Here is a 21,044-nt window from a genome sequence, read left to right as displayed (position 1 = left end):
GGAAAAAGGAGAAAGGATTTGAATAGAGGTCTCCCACCTCTCAGGAGAGTGCTCTAACAACTGAGCTATAGGATATTCTGACATAGGGCTCCCTCAGTCTCTCTTGTTGAAGCTGTTTCATTGTGGATAAATAGTGAAAAAATGACTGAAGGGGAGGGGCAGATGGTCCCAGGAACTATCATCTCCCAAGTGAGTGTCTTAACCACTGGACTACAGAGTCATTCATTCTCACTCTCTTCCTGGACCAATCTTCTCATCCAACTGTGAAGGCACTCTCTTTGTACAGATGTTGTTTCCATGGTAACATTCCTCTTCCCCCACCAAAACCCTACACAGAGAGTTCGTCACAGATCTGAGTATTTGTGTGGGGCAAGGTAGCAAAGAATATGCAGAGAGGATATTTTTATGTTCATAATTCCTCACACTACACTCATGGGTGAAAAATACAGTCCCAGGTGCTATAGATTTTTCTCAGCCCCCCACACTCGTGCTACAGACCCCTGTTTAATGGGTATGGCTGGCCAAAAACCACCAGAATTCCATTTCATGAAAACTTCTGAAATGTCACCATTTGTTTCCATGTGATGCAAAACAACACAATTTTTTTGTGAAAAAAAGACAGTGAGAGACAGAAAAGCCAGGTGGTCAGGGCACTCACCTACAATGTGAGAGAAGCAGATTCAAGTCCCCGATTTCTATGAGGCAAAGCAGGGATTTGAAGCTAAGTCTCCCACCAGACTAGTGCCTATTCTGGAGTGGGTCTTTCTCTCTGACCAGAAATTCCATCCTGAACCCAAAAAACCTTCCCTGATAAAGGGTTAACTCAAACAGACAGGCTTCTATGAAAAGTTTCCATTTCAACAAATTGGTATTTTCTAACAACAACAAAAAAGAAAAAAAGATTTGATGAAGAGTTTCAAACCACCTCTAGTCTTGAGTGCTTTTGAAGGCATGGAAGGCCCTACCATAAGTCTTACTGAGTGCAAAGTCTCTTCCATAATTTATATCAAGTTTTGCTTAGATGCAGCTCTTGCTGAGAATCAGATTTACTGTGCTTTAGCTATAAGTCTACCTACACTCAGAGCTTCTAGTAAAACAATGCTTTGCACATACCTAACATTAAAAGCATTAAGGATGATATTGTGGCATTTACACCACAGCCCTCTGTATGGACCAGTACAAAGCCATACAATCCCAGGAAGAGCTCTGGGGAAGCTGTACCTCAGGACAGCAAAATCTTTCCTGGCACAACTCTTAGCGCATAGGTTTGTTCCAAACATTAGAATGAAGCACATTGCTCCCTCTAGTGAAGCCAACATGTTCCATGAACAGGAGTGATGTGGAGATGGCTGGAGCAAAATGTCACCTCCTCCCTGCCCCTTTCCAGCTTCCTGCTTTCCTGGAAGCAGAAGAAAACGGACTCTGCATTCTGGAGAATCCAGAGAGCGTAAGTACTGCTACTGTGAGTAGCCGTAGTGCACCCCTCCACCCAATGTGCCTATGAGATTGCCTGTTAATCTGGCCTTTGAAGAACAATGCTTTGTTGCTTAGTATTTTCAAAGTAGTGCTCCATGTTCCCCACCAGAACCCCCCTCCCTCATGTTCCCCACAAATTCCTCACGTACTGAGTTTGCAGCTATGAATTTAGGCTATATAGGCACAGAATGGGGGAGGGAAATGCTACCACCGTGGGATGTTTCCTCAGCCCTGCAGGACACAAGAAATTAATTTGAACATTGACTTAAATGGAACATTGATTTCAAGGGGAGTTTTGCCTAAGTAGGAACTGTTGGATTGGGTCCTACGTTACATGGAAGAAGCATAATTATTACATTGAAATTGTGTTGCAAGACAATGACTCACATTTCCATCGGAGCTGCTAGCAAGTGTATGCAGCATTACAACAACTTCTTTTTAGAAAAAGACTATAAAGCCATTCATTTGATATAATCGCTTTACAAGAACAAGATTTCCTATTAAAAGTAATGTGAATTACAGCTGAGCCTGCTAGAATTAGAATATATTATTGTAGCAGAGTGCTGGTGCAAAAGCACCTAATTAGCCCCAGCCCAGTCATTTCCAATCAGGGGAAACAGATTGGGGCTAATGGAAAAGGCCTGGTGCTGGCCTAAGGCTTGGCAACATCTGCTGGCCTGACAAGGCAAGGGCTATAAAGGCTGGGTGGGAGCCCGAAACCAGGGAGCAGTCAGTGAACTGGAGGCCTCCTAGTTGGTGGCTGATTCTGCCTGTAAAAGAGGTTGATTAATCCTGTAAAGCTTATAAATAGATAAACACTAATGGTGGGATAACTGCAGGTAAATAAAGACAAGGGTGTTGCACAACCCTGAAGCCTCTCTGAGCCTTATTGGGGGGCAGCAAGCAGGTCCCAGGAAGAGGGGCGGGTCATGGACCCTGTTACAATTATCTTTTGTCAACATTATCAAACTTTTTGTGTGTGTACAGTGACACAGAACAAAGAAACTGTTCAGTAGCTTTATCTTATAAGAGTTAAATTCTGTGATTTCACCTATCATTAGCAAAAATTAATGTTAAACTCCTATTTGGATGGTAGTTTATTAGCAGAAGCCAACATAAAAATACAGGAAGCTTGTAAACATTTGTTTTTAATATGGTAAATTTGTACACAGGAGCTCAGGTAAAAGAAAATTATACTTCAAAATATTTAGTGAAAATCCAATGCAAGTTTTAAAAAGTTATAGTGAAGAGCAGGTTATTATTTGACCTTATTGATCAATTTCCCCATAGTTTATAACAATAGGAGCTTATTCTAACTTGATGCTCTTTTACTTTATCTTTTAGGTTTATAATAATCCCACTTTGCATGCTATTTCTTGGTATAAAGCTTATTTGTTACATTAATGTTTAATAATAATTAGCAGCTCCACAGTATTTCATCATAAAACTACTTTACAAAAATAAACTGATTAACTTGCAGGATAGCCTGTGGAAATTCCTGTCAGCCCTATGCTCAGACATAGAATGACAGAAGGTTAGGGTTGGAAGAGACCTCAGGAGGTCATCTATTCCATCCCCCTGCTCAAAGCAGGACTAATCCCCAGCTAAATCATCCCAACCAGGGCTTTGTCAAGCCAGGCCTTAAAAACTCTAAGAATGGAGATTCCACCACCTCCCTAGGTAACCCATTCCAGTGCTTCACCACCCTCCTAGTGAAATATTGTTTCCTAATATCCAACCTACACCTCCCCCACTGCAACTTGAGACCGTTGCTCCTTGTTCTGTCATCTGCCACCACTGAGAACAGCCGAGCTCCATCCTCTTTGGAACCCCCCTTCAGGTAGTTGAAGGCTGCTATCAAATCCCCCCTCATTCTTCTCTTCTGCAGACTAAACAAGCCCAGCTCCCTCAGCCGCTCCTCGAAAGTCGTGTGACCCAGCCTCCGGATCATTTTCGTTGCCCTCCGCTGGCCTCTCTCCAATTTGTCCACATCCTTTCTGCAGTGTGGGGCCCAAAACTGGATGCAATACTCCCAATGTGGCCTCACCAGTGCCGAATAGAGGGGAATAATAACTTCCCTCAATCTGCTGGCAATGCTCCTACTAATACAGCCCAAAATACCATTGGCCTTCTTGGCAATGAGAGCACACTACTGACTCATATCCAGCTTCTGGTCCACTGTAATCCCCAGGTCCTTTTCTGCAGAACTGCTGCTTTTCCAGTAGGTCCCCAGCCTGTAGAGATGCATGGGATTCTTCCTTCTTAATATTTATTTATAAATATTTTAGAATCAGTAATAAGTGATAAATTAGGAGAACATTTGGACACAGAACAATTTAATCAAGGAAAGTCAGCATCGATTTACAAAGAGGAGCTCATGCATAACCACTCTGATTAATTTCTTTAGAGATGAGACAATGAGAGCTGGCAAGGAAGCAGTAGACATAATCCACACAGACTTCAATATAGCTTTTTTATGGAAGCAAATTGAAGACTATTGTGTAAGGTTAATAAGCGATTTATTGAGATAACATTTTTAATTTGATAAAAAGTTAATTTAGTGAGCAAAATCAGAGAACAGTGCTAGAGAGATAAGAACAGCATAGTCTAGGCACCTTGCTCACACTATGTCAGTGATCTTAAGAGAAGGAATGTATAGCACTGTATAAAGATTTGCAAGAGGCATTAAACTGAGAGAGGTTAATAATGAAATGGGATCTAAAGGGTCCTGCAAAAAGGATGAAGACATTTTAATACAATTTAGTGCTTTTTTAAAAAAAAGTTAAGACTCAAAAGGTCTGGGGCACTAGTAATCTAGTCACAACATCAAATAATACCCCATCTTTCACAGGAAACTAAGGCCCAGATCCTCAAAGGTACCTAACTGCTTCTCTAGGTGCCTAAAGTCCAATTTTTAGGCACCAGTGACATTCTCACCTGTAGGTGCCTAAAGTCCCCTAGATGCCTACATTGCTACCCAGAAGGCATGGTCAAAGCTAACCACAGTCTTGATGCCATCCACAGTTAATGAGCTGCTTGCAGCACAAGCACAAGCCAAACCTTCAGTGGGATTCTCAAACTAGGTGTTTCCCTGTCTCTCTCACCTGTGGAGCCCAATCTGGTAGGCGTGCTCTCAGCATACCTAACCGGAGCAAAATATAGCCAGAGGGCAAGTAGGTCAGGAATTTGGGGGACTGTTTGGGGGTGTAGCACAGTGGTTCAGGCACTCTCCTAGGTTATGGGAGACACAAATTCAAATCACTGATCTGCCTGATTTGGAGCTGGGTGTTGAACTCAGGTCTCCCACATTTCAGGTGAGTGCTTTAACCACTATCTGCACCAGGAGAGATTGAAAAAGCCCCCACCCTAAAACAGCCTGACTGTTAGGGCACTCACCTGGGATACAGCAGAGCTGAGTTCAGATCTTGCTCCAAATCAGGTACAGCAAGGATTTGAAAACATGTGTCCCACATCCCTGTTAAATACCCTGACCAATGGATATTGACTACAATATGGACAGCTCTGTGGTCTTTCATGAAAAAGGGCTGACCTGACTTAGATGCCTAACTCCACAACAGGGTTCATAGCTAAGAATCACAAGCAGAGATAAGTAACAGACACCTAAGTACCTTTGTGAATCTTGGCCTTAAACCACTGCATTTAACTCCTGGCTTGCTGAGCTAGCTCCCCACTCAGCTTGCTTGCTTCGGATAATCCCTTTTATTGGTGCCTAACTCTCCCTGTGCATTGTATGGGATGCCTAGAGGCCTACCTCAGGGCTGAGAATTCCACCTGGTGACTAGGAGTTAGGCACTGCAATGCCTAAAATCCCTTTGTGAATCTAGCACAGGGATCGGCAACCTTTGGCACGTGGCCCACCAGGGTAAGCTCCCTGGTGGGCCAGGCCAGTTTGTTTACCTGCCATATCTGCAGGTTCGGCCGATCGCAGCTCCCAGTGGCTGCAGTTTGCCGCCCCAGGCCAATGGGGGATGTGGGAAGCGGCAACCAGCACTCCCTCGGCCCACACTGCTTCCCACAGACCCCAGTGGCCTGGAGCATTGAACTGCGGCCAGTGGGAGCTGCGATCAGCCAAACCTGCAGATGCAGCAGGTAAACAAACTGGCCCAACCCACTAGGGGGCTTACCCTGGTAGGCCACGTGCCAAAGATTACCTATCCTTTATCTAGACCTATGCAAATATGTCAGTCAAGAGGAGCTCACCCACCCTGACCACACTTGATAAAAGAGTATTCAATGTATGCAGTGGGTTTTCCCTTTGGTTGTCCTTTATTCTTATGAATTTAAGAATGGGAGCATGACCTTAACATACAGCTCAAGATCTTGTTTCTTTTGCCAGCTGACTTCACTTACTCCTTTTCCTGAGACGGCTTACCTCTTTTTTTATGCTGGTGGTATGGCATATCATAAGATCTTCTTGTATTCTTTTCACTTACTTCTTCCATAACTGTAGTCATCACCTTAACCCTTTCTCAAGCACAACTTCTTCATTTGGTATACCCCGAATTCTCAACAAGCTGGATCACTTCTTATCAGGTGTCTTCACAGAACCTCAAAGGCCTGAATCAGAGTCCACGGAAGTCAATATAGAAACTCTCATTTATTTTAATGAGCTTTGAAGCAGCCCTTAAGACATTAATAAAGGATTCAATGAACTATTAACTCTTTTGTTTCTTCCTTGAATTCGTTGGGAAAGAAGATGTGAAGCTCATGTGATAAAAAGGCAAATCATAGAAATATAGGACTGGAAAGGACTCATGAGGTCATTTAGTCCAGCCCTCTGCTTGAAGGCAGGACCAAGTATTCTTAGACCATCCCTGACAGATGTTTGTCTAACCTGTTCTTAAAAACCTCCAAGGATGGGGATAACACAATTTCCCTGAGTAACCTATTCCAGTTACCTAGCTACCTTTATAGTTATAATTTTTTTCTAAAATCTAACCTAAATCTCCCTTTTTGTAGATTAAGCTGATTAGTTCTTGTCCTATTTTCAGTTGGCATGGAGAACAATTGATCACCATCCTCTTTATAACAGCCCTTAACATATTTGACTGTTAGCAGGTCAGTTTTTTTAAGACTAAACATGCTGTTTTTTAAACTTTTCCTCACAGGTCATGTTTTCTAAACCGCTTATATTTTTTTGTTGCTTTCTTCTGGACTCCACTTTGTTCACAGCTTTCTTAAAGTATGGCACCCAAAGCTGGACACAGTACTCAAGCTGAGGCCTCACCAGTGTCGCATATAGCCAAACAATTACCTCCCATGCAACTAGAGCAAGATTTTTATATAAAATCTCCTACTTCAGCTGTTTGTTTGAGCTTTTTCAAGCAGTGCTAACATAGGTATTGTTACTTGTATTGTAAAAGTCTCTGTCTTAGAAAATTTATTAAACTGACAATAGGATTGTAACTTGAAGATAATGAAAACTCTGTATAACAGCTTTAAATCATTTCAACAGTTGACAATCTTTCTATCTGGTCTTGTTGTCCTCACCTTCTCTCTTCTTCCACCTCAACATTCAACAATGCTTCAAAACACTTAGAGATTCTATAACGGACGTTTTGTCATAACTCTTTTAGTGGTAGGATATGAATACATTTTGGTTCACTATGCAGTTATTTATTGTCCATAATGAATGGAATGCACTTTGTTACTATATCTTACATATTATAAGAAACATTCTTTCTGAAATACATATAGAAAACAAATTTATTTTAACTTGTTTTTAAAAGTTGTAAAGTATCTTTATTACTTTATCTACACTAAGATTATTTGGAGAGAACATTCCCATTACAAAAGGACATCTGCTTATATATGCATAATTATTAATCACTACATTGATTTTTGTAAAAGCTTGAGTAATTTTATGAAACTGATATCTGCTTAAATGCAATTAGAATTTGTCCATCAGCAATTTTATTTAGATTTAACAGAAACGTTACCAGAAAATTAAAGAAACATGTTAATTATCAAGTGCACAAATTGCCCATTTCTTGCTTTGTTTAATTAATTGCCAGGGTTCCTTATAAAGCAGCTATTGTACCTCTAAAGCAGAATTTAAAACAAAAACAAAAACAAAAACCTAAAAATGTTTAATTCTATAATGATTAAACTTATACTTAATTGGAATTGTCTCCAATAACCATATATAGGTAATTGAGTAACTATTTAGTTTTTACCCAGCTTTGCAATTCTCTGCATCCTGGATTTGGGGGATAGTCCTGCTTGGTAATTATTGTGTGGTTATTTCTCAATAATTTTATGGTATGTAATCCTCTGTATTCAGATTGCCTCATAGACATTGTTAGGGATTTAAATGATCACAAAACAGTTAATTTATCAATAACCTTGTAAAATGCAAATCTCTCTACTATGATTGGCTCATATACTCAGAATTTTCTAGCAACTTGCAAACAAGGGGGGCAGAGTAAAAAACGTGAAAAAAAATCCACTCTCACTTGTTTACCTTCCACTTTTTCAAGTGGAAAAAAAATTAAAAGTGAGAGTGGGCGAGTATTCCCATCTAAACTTTTAATTTTTAAATCAATAAAACATTTCAGTTAGAATTTTTTGCCAAAAAGTCAAAATTTTCCAAAACTCTGATTTTTCTTCTTTATCTTTGTAAACACTTCATTTAAAAAAATAAATCCAGTAATTAGGAAGCATTTTCTGCAATCCCAGCCATTATACAAGCTATGCAAAGTGGAGGCTGCTTACACTTTACCACATTCATGTTACAATGAGCACCTCATAAGATCTAAGCAGAATCTAGGCCTAAGGGAACACTGAAAACAAGAAAGAAAATAGAAAAGGAGTACTTGTGGCACCTTAGAGACTAACAAATTTATTAGAGCATAAGCTTTCGTGAGCTACAGCTCACTTCATCGGATGCATTTGGTGGAAAAAACAGAGGAGAGATTTATATACACACACACAGAAAACATGAAACAATGGGTTTATCATACACACTGTAAGGAGAGTGATCACTTAAGATAAGCCATCACCAACAGCAGGGGGGGGGGGAAGGAGGAAAACCTTTCATGGTGACAAGCAGGTAGGCTAATTCCAGCAGTTAACAAGAATATCAGAGGAACAGTGGGGGCTGGGGTGGGGGGGGGGAGAAATACCATGGGGAAATAGTTTTACTTTGTGTAATGACTCATCCATTCCCAGTCTCTATTCAAGCCTAAGTTAATTGTATCCAGTTTGCAAATTAATTCCAATTCAGCAGTCTCTCGTTGGAGTCTGTTTTTGAAGCTTTTTTGTTGAAGTATAGCCACTCTTAGGTCTGTGATCGAGTGACCAGAGAGATTGAAGTGTTCTCCAACTGGTTTTTGAATGTTATAATTCTTGACATCTGATTTGTGTCCATTCATTCTTTTACGTAGAGACTGTCCAGTTTGGCCAATGTACATGGCAGAGGGGCATTGCTGGCACATGATGGCATATATCACATTGGTAGATGCGCAGGTGAACGAGCCTCTGATAGTGTGGCTGATGTGATTAGGCCCTATGATGGTATCCCCTGAATAGATATGTGGACAGAGTTGGCAACGGGCTTTGTTGCAAGGATAGGTTCCTGGGTTAGTGGTTCTGTTGTGTGGTGTGTGGTTGCTGGTGAGTATTTGCTTCAGAATGGGGGGCTGTCTGTAAGCAAGGACTGGTCTGTCTCCCAAGGTCTGAGAGAGCGATGGCTCGTCCTTCAGGATAGGTTGTAGATCCTTGATGATGTGTTGGAGAGGTTTTAGTTGGGGGCTGAAGGTGATGGCTAGTGGCGTTCTGTTGTTTTCTTTGTTGGGCCTGTCCTGTAGTAGGTGACTTCTGGGTACTCTTCTGGCTCTGTCAATCTGTTTCTTCACTTCAGCAGGTGGGTATTGTAGTTGTAGGAATGCATGATAGAGATCTTGTAGGTGTTTGTCTCTGTCTGAGGGGTTGGAGCAAATGCGGTTATATCGTAGCGCTTGGCTGTAGACAATGGATCGAGTGGTATGATCTGGATGAAAGCTAGAGGCATGTAGGTAGGAATAGCGGTCAGTAGGTTTCCGATATAGGGTGGTGTTTATGTGACCATCGCTTATTAGCACCGTAGTGTCCAGGAAGTGGATCTCTTGTGTGGACTGGTCCAGGCTGAGGTTGATGGTGGGATGGAAATTGTTGAAATCATGGTGGAATTCCTCAAGAGCTTCTTTTCCATGGGTCCAGATGATGAAGATGTCATCAATGTAGCGCAAGTAGAGTAGGGGCATTAGGGGACGAGAACTGAGGAAGCGTTGTTCTAAGTCAGCCATAAAAATGTTGGCATACTGTAGAATCACTTTTGAATTATCACATTGGGTTTATACAGTAGAAAAATTCTGCAGTGTCGTGTAAGGAACAAGGGTATATCATGAGATTGAAATTTATCAGACAAGCATAAATCCTAGAATGAAATAGAAATGCTACCTATCATCACAAATCATGTCAGGCTACAATGCTATGTATCTAGGACTGTAAGAGATTTGCCCAGACTGTGCCACAGCAGCATTCCTGTGCCAGCTCTTTCTCTAAACCAAAAAGCAAGCTATGTCATTTTGGGCAGCAATGTAAAATAAAAACAATTGGATGTTGCATTCCTAGAGAATCAAATGGGCAGAAATACCCCACTTCACTAAATTATTAGCTTGCTTTGAAATAGAATGAACTAATAAAATATGAATGTTGTGAACTGTTATGGACATTCTTGTTTTACCATTAGAGATCCTTTAGTGTATGCATAGGGGCAGCATGAAAACTGTTTGCAAAGACTCAAGAGTACTTGAAGCTATTTATACATTATTTTCATAAGCTATAATGTTTAGGAATTTACATTTTTAGGAATTTTATTTTTATAATGCTTAGTATCTTTCACTCAGCTTACCATACGAGGTCAAGTCCTCACCCAGTGCAAACTGAAACAGAGCTTATAACAATTTGTATCATCTGAGGATTACTCCCACCCCATCCCAGTGCCGATTTCTGCCTTCATCACCGTGATCGATCATTCCATCAGCCCTCACAGAGAGAGCACTGATCATAATGTGTATCTGTCTTAATATCCTTTAGAATGTCTTGTATTTATCTAGATGTGTACATTCCTTTTTTCTAAGTCTAGGATTTAAATAACACTGTTATGAGAGTACAACTCTTCAGAAAGTGCATAAGAAATCAAAATACTTGTTGCAGTAATCTTGAAAATTTGGACATGACCACAGATGACTTGTCTTCCCTAGAAAATAAGGACCTGTTGATAGCAATGGTGGAAGCAGCAGTGCATACAGGACGTGCGTATTTTCTCTATCATGCATTCTAAACTGAAGAAGATGGTGAGCCTATTTACACTACAGCTTCAACCAATAGGAAATGGGAAATAACTACAAAGTTGGCTAGGGTTATAATGTAAATTCACAGTAGCATCTAGTCACGTTTTAGAATTAGGTAGAATGTTTGTAGAAACTTTATATACAACAGCATTTCCTAAAGTATTGGGCACAGCCCACAGCGAGGCTTGAAGGCTCACTGGAGCGGGGCAAATGTATAAATTAAGAATGGCAGGCCTTTTACAGCATATCTCTTCTTGTCTTCACATCAAGACTGGATGCCTTTCTTTAGTCAAATACATTATGTCTCTCATGACTTGGGTAGTCATTTGAAATTCTATGGCCTGTGTTATACTGCAAATCAAACTAGATGATCCAGCGCTCCCTTGTAGCACTCAAGAAAATAAGTCTGATTTCTTGGTAGCTTAAAACAGTATGTCTGTGATAGAAAAAGTTCCACTGGAAGTGTTATTCACAATGCATTATTCACTTTACAGGGATGAAGGGAGTTTTCTCCTATATCATTATCCAGTTGCTGGTGATGTAGAAATGAGAGAGAAAACTAATTTTTCTATAAATGTGTATTTGATCAGTACAGCTATGGGCAAAAATAAATGTTTCTTACCATGAAACGATTTCATTTTCCTGGAAATAACTGTGCTGAACTAGAGCTATTATCCATCATCCAGTATATACTCTTTTTACATAGAAAATAGACTTTTACACAATAAATTAATAAAAAAGCTTTTTTGGATGACACATATTATTTGAATTCCATAGTTTGGTTTAAGGAGAAAGGTTTAGCGTTTTTGCTGTATAAAGCTATCCCTTCCAGTGTTAAAAGGATCATTTAACTTGAAGTCCTTGTTTTTATGTACTGGCAAATGCTTCCCTCTGCAGGAAATTGGAAGTCAATTACAGCTACACCCTATTGCAGCATAGAAAATAAATGTCCAAGAAACAAGATAATATAATTAGTAGAGGAGAATCCACTTAATTAGTTCCTTATTAATGGCATAACATATCTAGGCTCATGCTCTGATTTGCTCAATGATTCAATCTGTGATATCAGGCAAGTCAATGCTTTTTATGTCTCAATTTCCCCAGCTGTAAAATAGTGATATTACCCATCTTTGTAAAGTACTTTTAAGCCTTTAGATGTATATTGGTGGAAGTATCATTAGTTAATACTATTTTGTTTATTAAATGGAATCCCTACTATTGCCTGCAAGCCTGGCAACAGTACTGTGCTTAAAAGGTGTTAAATTTAGCACAAGTTTCCTGCTGTGCAACTTCAGTTAAGTTCTGGCTCATAATTTATGGCTGCTAGGTGAGTCTATATTACCTAGTTTCATTTAGGCAGTGCCTGGCTGTTAAAGTTCAAGACCGAGAATAAAGAGGTCTGAGTTCTATCTGGCACAGATTTGTAGAAAAGTTTGTTTTTTTTGTTTGTTTGTTTTTTTATAAAGGTACTAGTTGGCTATAGACATTTTTGAAAATTCCACTAAGCACCTAACTCCCACTGGGGATTCCCAATAGTGGAGATGCCATTTAATAAACAGTAATACATAATTATACTTTGCACTTATGTAGCATGTATAAATACTCTGAAGTATTTTACAAAGATGGGAGTTGGACCGCTAGGTGCTTTTGAAAATCCTATTAAGCATCAGTCTGCAACTTTAGGTGCCTACATGACTTTTTAAAAATCAGGCCCTGTGTGACTCTGTGCCAGTCCTTTAATTGTACTGTGCCCTGGTTTCCCAATTTGTAAAATGGGGATATTAGCTACCTTACAGAAGTTCTGTAAGATTATTATTGTAAAGCTCTCTGAGTTTCTGGGATAGAAAACACTTCATAGGTACAAATATTCAGTTAGTATTAAGGAATTAACTATCTGGAGTACTCTGGCAGCTGCTCTCCCTGCTTCTGCCAGAGAACCCTAGAATAATACTGCATCTGCAGTAGCAGGCTGGCCACAAATATGTTAGGAAATTCTTTATGAAGGAGCAATATTTTTAATAAGTAGCATGATGCTGTTGGTTAGAGTGCCAGCTTTCAGCACCAAGGTTCAAATCGTGAAGGGGTCACTTATTTAATTACAATTCCCCCAATCTTCAGAAGTGACAAAACAGTATTCAGTGCACAAGACGGGGCAGGATGGGAAAAAGGTATTTTACAACTAACTTTGACACCTCAAGCCCCAGAGCTATTCAGCCATAACCACACATTTTAGGCATTGGGATTGCTTTAAGTTGTGGTAACTTGTAACAGCCCCATTAGCAGGGACTGCCAGAGTACCACAAACTCTAGCCATACCCCTGTTGCTCCCAGCATACACCTTAGTAGAAGATGGGGAGGGCACAGAGTTGCCTATGTCAACTTCCCTGATGCTGAGGGAATCCTCTGATTTAGCGCAGCTTTAATAGTTAATTGGAACAAAGGGGGCTTAGGACAGGATGACCTACACAAAAAAATAAAGAAGCTTTTCAAGATTTGTTATATATCCTTACAGTGTCCGCTCTCAAAACTAAACTATTTATTGTATCACAGATTTGTAAATGGATTCCAATTTTTTTGACCAGTATGTACAGTATTAGTATAAATCACAGTACACAATTCAATTTTTTTCCTATAATTTTTCAAAATTCAGTGAGTAAAGCTTTGTGACAACTGTCCTTCCTGAAGATTAACAGGTTCCATTGAGAGATTTCTCAATTATCTGAAGAGTGTGTAACCAGCACATTTGTGTAATGTATCAAAGGAGAAGACATTCAGGCAGATGCATTTCTTGAGAATTTTTAAATTGCTTACTCTCTATAAAGTGTATATACACATGCTACGCACAACTTCAAACCCACAAGTGGGTCAACATTCACTGTGCACCAGCCATTTCTTTAGCTTATTCCTTACAACACCTCTAACTCCAGAATAATCAAACTTTCCATTCAGAGGAACTAAAATTTCCAGGAGTGAATACATTCTGTATTTAGACCCAACCCAGCTTACATACAGCCAAGTATTGCTAATAGAATTCAATTTTAACAAGTTCTTTGCAAGACTTTATACTTTTGGTCAATCAGTATTTTGAACAGCAACAGTAGCTTGAATTACCTTTGGGAAAATCATTATGAATCTGGTTAGTAAAGTCATAATGATAATCTGAAAAGGACTGAATTCATTCCCCTTTGCAAAGCCCATGTAGTCTTTGCTCAGAGTATGACGTGGGGGTGCACAGATTAAAACCGCCACTGTGCACGCAGTCCGCATGGCTGCAATGTAGTCCCAGCATTTATTATTCTATCCTACAGGTTTCATACAAAGTGGCTGATGCCCCACCCTGCCCCATTAGATGAGTAGTTATGAAATCTCACAACCATCCCACAGCCGGCCCCAAGAAACCCTCCATGCAGGCCTATTCGTAAGTGACATGGAGGCCCCACATGTCCTCTACACTCATGATCACTCTACATAGACAACAAGCTTTAATGTTCCAGAGGGCATTGCATGACCCACCCCTCATAGGAAGATTCCCTCAAAAGCATTACAGGAATATTTCACACTTTTGTACACACTACTGCTAGTGTTATGTGTAACCCTAGTGTCATGGAAGGCTAATCCTGGGGGAAGGGTTTTAAAAGATTATTAATAAATATACCATCAATACCAAATGAAGTGTGTTTTCTTGTATATGTACAAAACTCAGCATATTTTTGCATATGTACAACTGACTGGTTAAAGAATGTTTCAATATTAAAGAAATCATCATGAAAATTATTCAAAAATTAATCTGAGCGAAGATAAAGAATTTCTGATACCTCAAATTCAAATGCAAAATTGCAGATTAAACCAGGCAATTTTTGCCTCACTCTCAGGTTAAGATTCCCTGTTCTAAGGAATCTTTTTGATTGAACATTGTACAATATAATAAAAACTGAAGTAATTTTTTCCTGTATCAAAAGCAAAAAAGTGTGCTAGACTGACGTTTTGAATTCTCCTATACCAGCCATCCATGTTATTCCTGAGATAAACAATATTAGCATTCTGATTATATTTGCTTTGTGTTTAAGCTTCACTGATCAAAGGAACAAGAGTCCCAAGGTTGATCCACATCGAACTTTCTTATGTAACAGTGAAACATGCCAAGCTAGTTTATGAACCCCCACCCCATTCACACACCATCTCTAACATTAAGTTATTTTACCCTCAAAGCCACCTATTTACCAAAAGCATTAAGCATGTGCTTAAAATTAAGTTCATATGTAAGCGCTTCCATTGAAGTCAAAGGTAGCTTTGACACTGAACTCTACTGGGGGAGAACGAGGCCCTAAAACTCTATCCACTTGTCTCTAAAATTACTGTAAACAACGTTGAGTGTTCAAAAATATATACAAACCCCACAAATATCTTTTAAAGAACAGCATAAATTTAATGTCAAAATATTTGAATTCAATTACAGAAATTAACACATGATTTCAACATTAAAAAAACAGCACAACTCTTTTTTTGAAACGGAACTACTATACAGATAATACCAAAACACAGATGAAGCTTAACAATTTTAACTCTGAATAAATTAACAGCACAAAAAGTAAGATAATTTACTCTATTACTAAAACTATGCAAAGGACCACAATAGTAAATTATTTCTTTAAAGTTAAAAAAAAAAGTATCTTAAAATCTTTCTTTTGCATCATTTTCTGGCCACATAATAGTTGCCTTCTGGCTAAATAACTACTAATCTTCAACATAAGAGCAATCCTTGGTAACAAGATTACAACCAATATTTGCACAGATTAAATTAAAGAGATACTATTCAGCAAAGTAATTATTAGAAAAATTCTTAACATAAACCACTGGGTTCTACTGCCCACACTTTGACCAGGAACCATAAACAGATAAAAGAACATCAATCTACAGTACTCAGGCCAAGAAAAGTAACTTTTTGAACTTTATCTTTTGACAAATGCTTAGTAAAATGCTTATATTTACTGAAAAGTTCCCTATATAGAAATAAATATATTTTACTCATGAAAATTAATAGTGTAGACCCAATTAAAAACTAAAAATGAAAACTTTCATATTAATGTACAACTTTTTCTTCAAAAGAATGAGGCCTCATTAGAGATATATACTCGCTGTCCAACATGGCTGCCATTAGCAAGCAGAATTGTTGGTGATAAGGGGTAGCTTGGATAAAAATAAGGCCTTGATGTGTATGGAAGCACGCTGGGTGTCCCAGAAGAGAGAGTGGTACTAGCAGGGGAAATGCTATTTACTGAGCTGCGACGAAAATTGTAGTCTGTAAATAAATACATGAATAATTACTTTGCATGTAAGACTATAGATACAAATTTAATTCAAAGAGACAAAATGGACTACTACACAAAAAATCATTTTCTAACATGTTTCAATCCTCAATATTTTGATGATAGCAATGGAGACTATGCTGATCTGTCGTATTGCAAATCCTGTTTTACCAGTATGTGACACAAAAATACCTGCACTTCATTGATATACTTCTATACCAGGACCACAGATTTGACTGGAAAGGTATCTTTCCACTAACAATTTTGTTTTGCATCTTTCTACCTTTGCAGAAACAAATCTCTGATTTATCTTGCTACCACAAGATATTAATTTTCTTCCAAATTAGGTCTCGTACTGAAATACGGGGATTTCATCTATGAAAGAAGAGGTGTAGCCAGTTCATTTTTGCTTTTTTCTAAGATTTATTATTATTTACAATACAAACTGATAGAATCTTCTCTAAAACTACAGAAATGTGGAGGGTGAGGTATTCTAACTAGATTACTTTGCCAATATCTGATTTACATATTACTCCAAACCTTTTATAAACGTCTAGTTTACTTACCAATTTAAAGTATTACTGGTAAATACAATTTTAAATAAATCATCTCTTTAAAACAAAAACTATATTAATCAAACATCAGCTAAAAGACAAATAAAAGGTAATAAATTTCACTAATCTTTAAAGTAAACCATTTAAAATACATAGATGTTATCTGTAGAATTGTTGTTTCCCAATAAAAACACGTATTTTATTTTCCAGTAATTCTCATACACCATACAGTGTTATCCTTTTCTACAAAATAATAAATTCGGAACTTTTCAAACATGCAGCTATGCTCTTCATGGTAGTTCAAGCCAAACAAGGTGCATAGTTGAGTCTAGAAAAAAGGAGACCTTCTGGCTTCCAAAAAGCATTGTACACTATCTCCAGAGTGAATTGCAAATAAAGTCAGTTTAAGGTGAAGGTTAAGGTCTGCAGTGCAGTATCCTGATAATTCTGTAAATGCTGTACCTCAATTTTCTGGCAAGCATTAACTTAATGAAGTCAATGAGAATAAATGTTTAGCCAACAGGAATGAGACCAACAGCAGTAGTGTAAGCTCAAGCATCATCAGAAAGGACCTAGTTAAGAAAAAAATTGGGAGAAATTAAAAAAATGGAAACTATTTAAAAAGATAGTTTCAGTGTTGAGACTAAAAATAGATAATATTTTTCAAAATTTAATTTTTCAATAAACAACATTCACTGTGGAAATTAGCAAAAACGCATACATCAGTAAGTGATGAGTTTGCAAGCAAAGGCTCTGATACTTCACTGACAACTTTGCAGGCAGAGCCATGCACCAGAGTTCCAGTGCAAGATGAGAGTCAAAAATTAAGATACTTTTTATCAAGCAATTTTTAAAAAAACATCTTTATGACATCCAATTACCAGTTATTACTAAATTATCCAGAAACATTTCTTTACACTGTTCTGTCTCTGAAATGGGGCCTTCATGTAAATTAACATCAGGCCCATAACATCTTCTGATAAATACAGAATATAATTTGTTTATGCTGTATAGAAGATAAATGCTTTATATTATTGCAGTTATTCATATATTTCATGTGATATATATCTATTTTGTACTATCAGCCTTTTCATTTTATTTGTTTTTATTAAACACATTAAATATACACCCTGAAAATAACACATTTTGGGGTGCCATATTCTGCCACACTGAGTAATTATTCATGAACTATCCTACTGATTTCAGTGGGACTACTCAGAGTAAGGTACTACTCAACATAAGGTTGACATAACCTGGCTATCAGGCAGCAAAGTAAAATGAGCAACTTCATTTCTACAAAAACTCCATTGAAGTGAATCAAGTTATGCCAGGGATAAATTTGACCCAACGTCGCCAAGTTTATATTTCTTACCTGTTATTTATTTTCTCCAAATTCTCCTACACAGATCCAGACTGATGAGATTATGTTCCCTGTCTGTAAGCAGTGGAGACAGGGAATAACTGAATCTTCAAGACAATGCTGTGATCCCTACTTGAAGTATATGGAACCCTAGGAGACTTAGTTACAAAAAATTCCCAATAGTATAATTAATACTCAGGAATGAATAAAAAACTTCATATTTTCAAAATGCCTTAAAAATATTTGACTATTTAATCCTGCAACAACGCAGTTGAGTAGGTACAAGGATCCCCCTTTACACATAAGTGGAAACTGAGGCAAAGAAGTTAAGGACATGGTTCTCACAACTCAAGCTGAAATAATTATTAATAATCCATTATTATTATTATTATTAATAATCCATGAAGAATAATTCAGTCTTCTAAAGATAAGACCTTAATTTCTAATGTAAGAGGCAGGATTTGACTTTTTTTTTAAAAAAAATATGCTTTCTTTATATATCACAAAGAAACAAGAAAGCCCAATTTCTTTTTCTTTCACGTCACCATTAAATTTTAGCACTCTATGCCCAAAAAGGAAGGCAGAGATTTTCTTAGTACAATGAAAGCCTCATAGCACAAGAAAGTATTTTGCATCTGTAGGTAGAAGGCCCGATTTTCAAGTGAGAGGCTCCAAGTTTGAGCATAAAATTGTTTGTGGTTATAAAATGCACTCAAAATTAGAGGTCGCGTTAAGGTCCTTTTAAAAAAATCAGACCCATAAACTTTACCTGTGCAGGACCTAACATATTCAAAACCAGACTGCAGACTAACTTAGGCAGTTGCACAGGTGAGCAATGGGGCTCTTTGCAGGTAGCAATACTAGAGGGAGAGCAATCTCTGTGGGAAGGGGTGGGAAGTAGCCTTGGCTTCAACCAGTGCAACTGAGTTGGTGCACTGGGAAAAGTAATCTGTACCAAATATAAATTGGTGCAGATTATTTGCCTCCTGGATTTCCGGGGCAAAACTATAAACTGCCCTTTGCTCAGAACTGTAACAAAGCTACAATTTAGCCCTCACCTACTAAATATTCAACAGCATCTAAATTACAGATCACTAGCACTAACTGTAAAGAGCACCTTGTAACAATATAAATCCTTCAAAATAAACTAAGTCTCCTCTTTACAACAAAGACTTTATGAAAAAAAGACAGAAGAATCATTTTCTGGTGTAAAGTGTATGATTAAATTACCTTCAGGAGAAAAAAGAATAATGAGTTTGAAAGCAAATTAGTTAAGTTTGTAATTTTAACAACAACAATCAGAATGATTCAAATCTTTTTGTAAAAATTCTAACAATAATGTTTCAAGAAGAATCAGAAAGTAAAGCACTGGATAATGTTAGTATCTTAAAAAGTCTGGTGGTATCAGGATCTCAGGCTATGGAAAAGGTTCTCTACTTTGCTCTAATTGCTCCAACAAATACATCTTGAATTTTGATAAAACAAACTGAGACCAGACCATATTAAAAATAGTATAAATCAACTAAATGGTAAAATGAAAGGCTTGGTGTTTAAATCACCAGCACCATGAAATAAAAGGTTTCTTTATTCAATAATATGTAGAAAGATGGATCCTCCTGGTATCTTCGAGGAAACAATAAGATTAAACATTTATGTTGATATCACTGCTTTAAAAGCCAGACAAAGAGCAAAAAGTTTATTGGGCAAATTATCTATTTTGTCCTTGATTTATAAGGACTATATTGAACACAATCACTGCCTCTCTGTGCTTCAGTTCTCCATGATTCAGAATTTATATAGCTAGCCACACAACATGAGAAAAAAGATGAACTGGAATTAAAAACAAGAAAGCTGTCATTTAGAAATTATAATGAAGATAAACTTTCTTATATACTCATTACAATGAGTGGGAAAAGAAAAAATAAAAAGCACTGAAAAAAATCACTAAAAGATTTACTGCAGATAAATTCTAAGATCCCTGTAACCTATCCATAACAATCAAAATCTGTGCAGTCAGCATCATTTATGTTTCTGGATATTCCTCTGAATTAGGATGAAAAGACACAGGCCTCGGTAGTCTGTTCACACATTAAAAACCATAGGCAGCAACTATGAGTCATGGAATATTCACAAGAATGATCACACGGAGGTGACCCTGCACTGTCATGTTAGAGGAAGGGAACAAGGTATACCTTCCCCATGGAGCAGCCACCCACAAACCTGCTAGATCCCCTAGGATTCACAGGAGGACACAAATGCTCACAGCAGCTCCAATCCTCTGCACCTCCCCTCTGTAAAGTGAAACTTCATTACAGCCACAATGCCAGGGACTCCACCTCCAGCTGTGGAGGCTCCCAAGGACCATCAAAGGTTCTGCAAGAGAGTTCATGCAATCTGTAGTAAATGGTGTAGGTGTTGGGCAATAGCGGCATGCTTACCCACCCACCACCCCAACCTTTCTCCTTGCAAGAATCTCTGACCACAAACATATCACTCTGCAGGGCTGCGGGAGGGCAGTTTGGGGCACTGCTACAGGAAGACTGAGCCCCTCTTCTGCAAACGGGGATATCCACACATGGCTCTCAAGATGATGTGGCCCACAGAGAAATGGAAATCCCATTTCTAAGATAACGTGTCTATTCTCGATACCCAGCAGTATGTTAAAATACTACACTGACTTCCACTTTTCTGTGATTGCTATCGGGTTCATTTGTTGGGTGTCTGATTGACTGATATAAAAAAAAATCTGATGATCCAAACATCAACTGCTAGTAAGCCAGTGAACGTGGGAGTTCAAAAACTGCGCTACAAAGGACCTAGGAGGGAGGGCTTCGATAAAAGTTTAAGAAAGCCAACATATTAGATGGAAAATATTTTTCTTTGACTGTAAACAAATGCCAGAACTACAAGACTGATGTCGTCTCTGGTAAACACAGCAAATAACTAAATATATCAGATTTCCAATACATTCTAAGGCAAGTTTCCAGAAGTT

General features: G+C 38.2%; 1 protein-coding gene across 5 annotated transcripts in view; it reads right to left on the bottom strand.

Annotated features, from left to right (window-relative positions):
* Positions 1-15,241: 15,241 nt before the first annotated feature.
* The window catches only part of RBM46 (RNA binding motif protein 46), a 46,132-nt gene continuing 40,329 nt past the window's right edge, over positions 15,242-21,044 (bottom strand). For 2 of the 5 annotated variants that reach the window (XM_043513192.1, XM_038398436.1), the window contains exon 6: positions 15,242-17,264. In XM_043513192.1, the coding sequence (XP_043369127.1) occupies positions 17,254-17,264 (11 nt within the window). In that variant the 3' untranslated portion in view covers positions 15,242-17,253. The remainder of the gene's footprint in view (positions 17,265-21,044) is intronic. The other 3 variants (XM_043513191.1, XM_043513189.1, XM_038398433.2) reach the window with 2 other exon arrangements.

The sequence above is a fragment of the Dermochelys coriacea genome, chromosome 4 (assembly GCF_009764565.3).
Source record: "Dermochelys coriacea isolate rDerCor1 chromosome 4, rDerCor1.pri.v4, whole genome shotgun sequence".
NCBI classification, from domain to species: domain Eukaryota; kingdom Metazoa; phylum Chordata; order Testudines; family Dermochelyidae; genus Dermochelys; species Dermochelys coriacea.
Note: the sequence above shows the minus strand (reverse complement) of the source record. Positions and strands in the feature narration are given on the sequence as shown.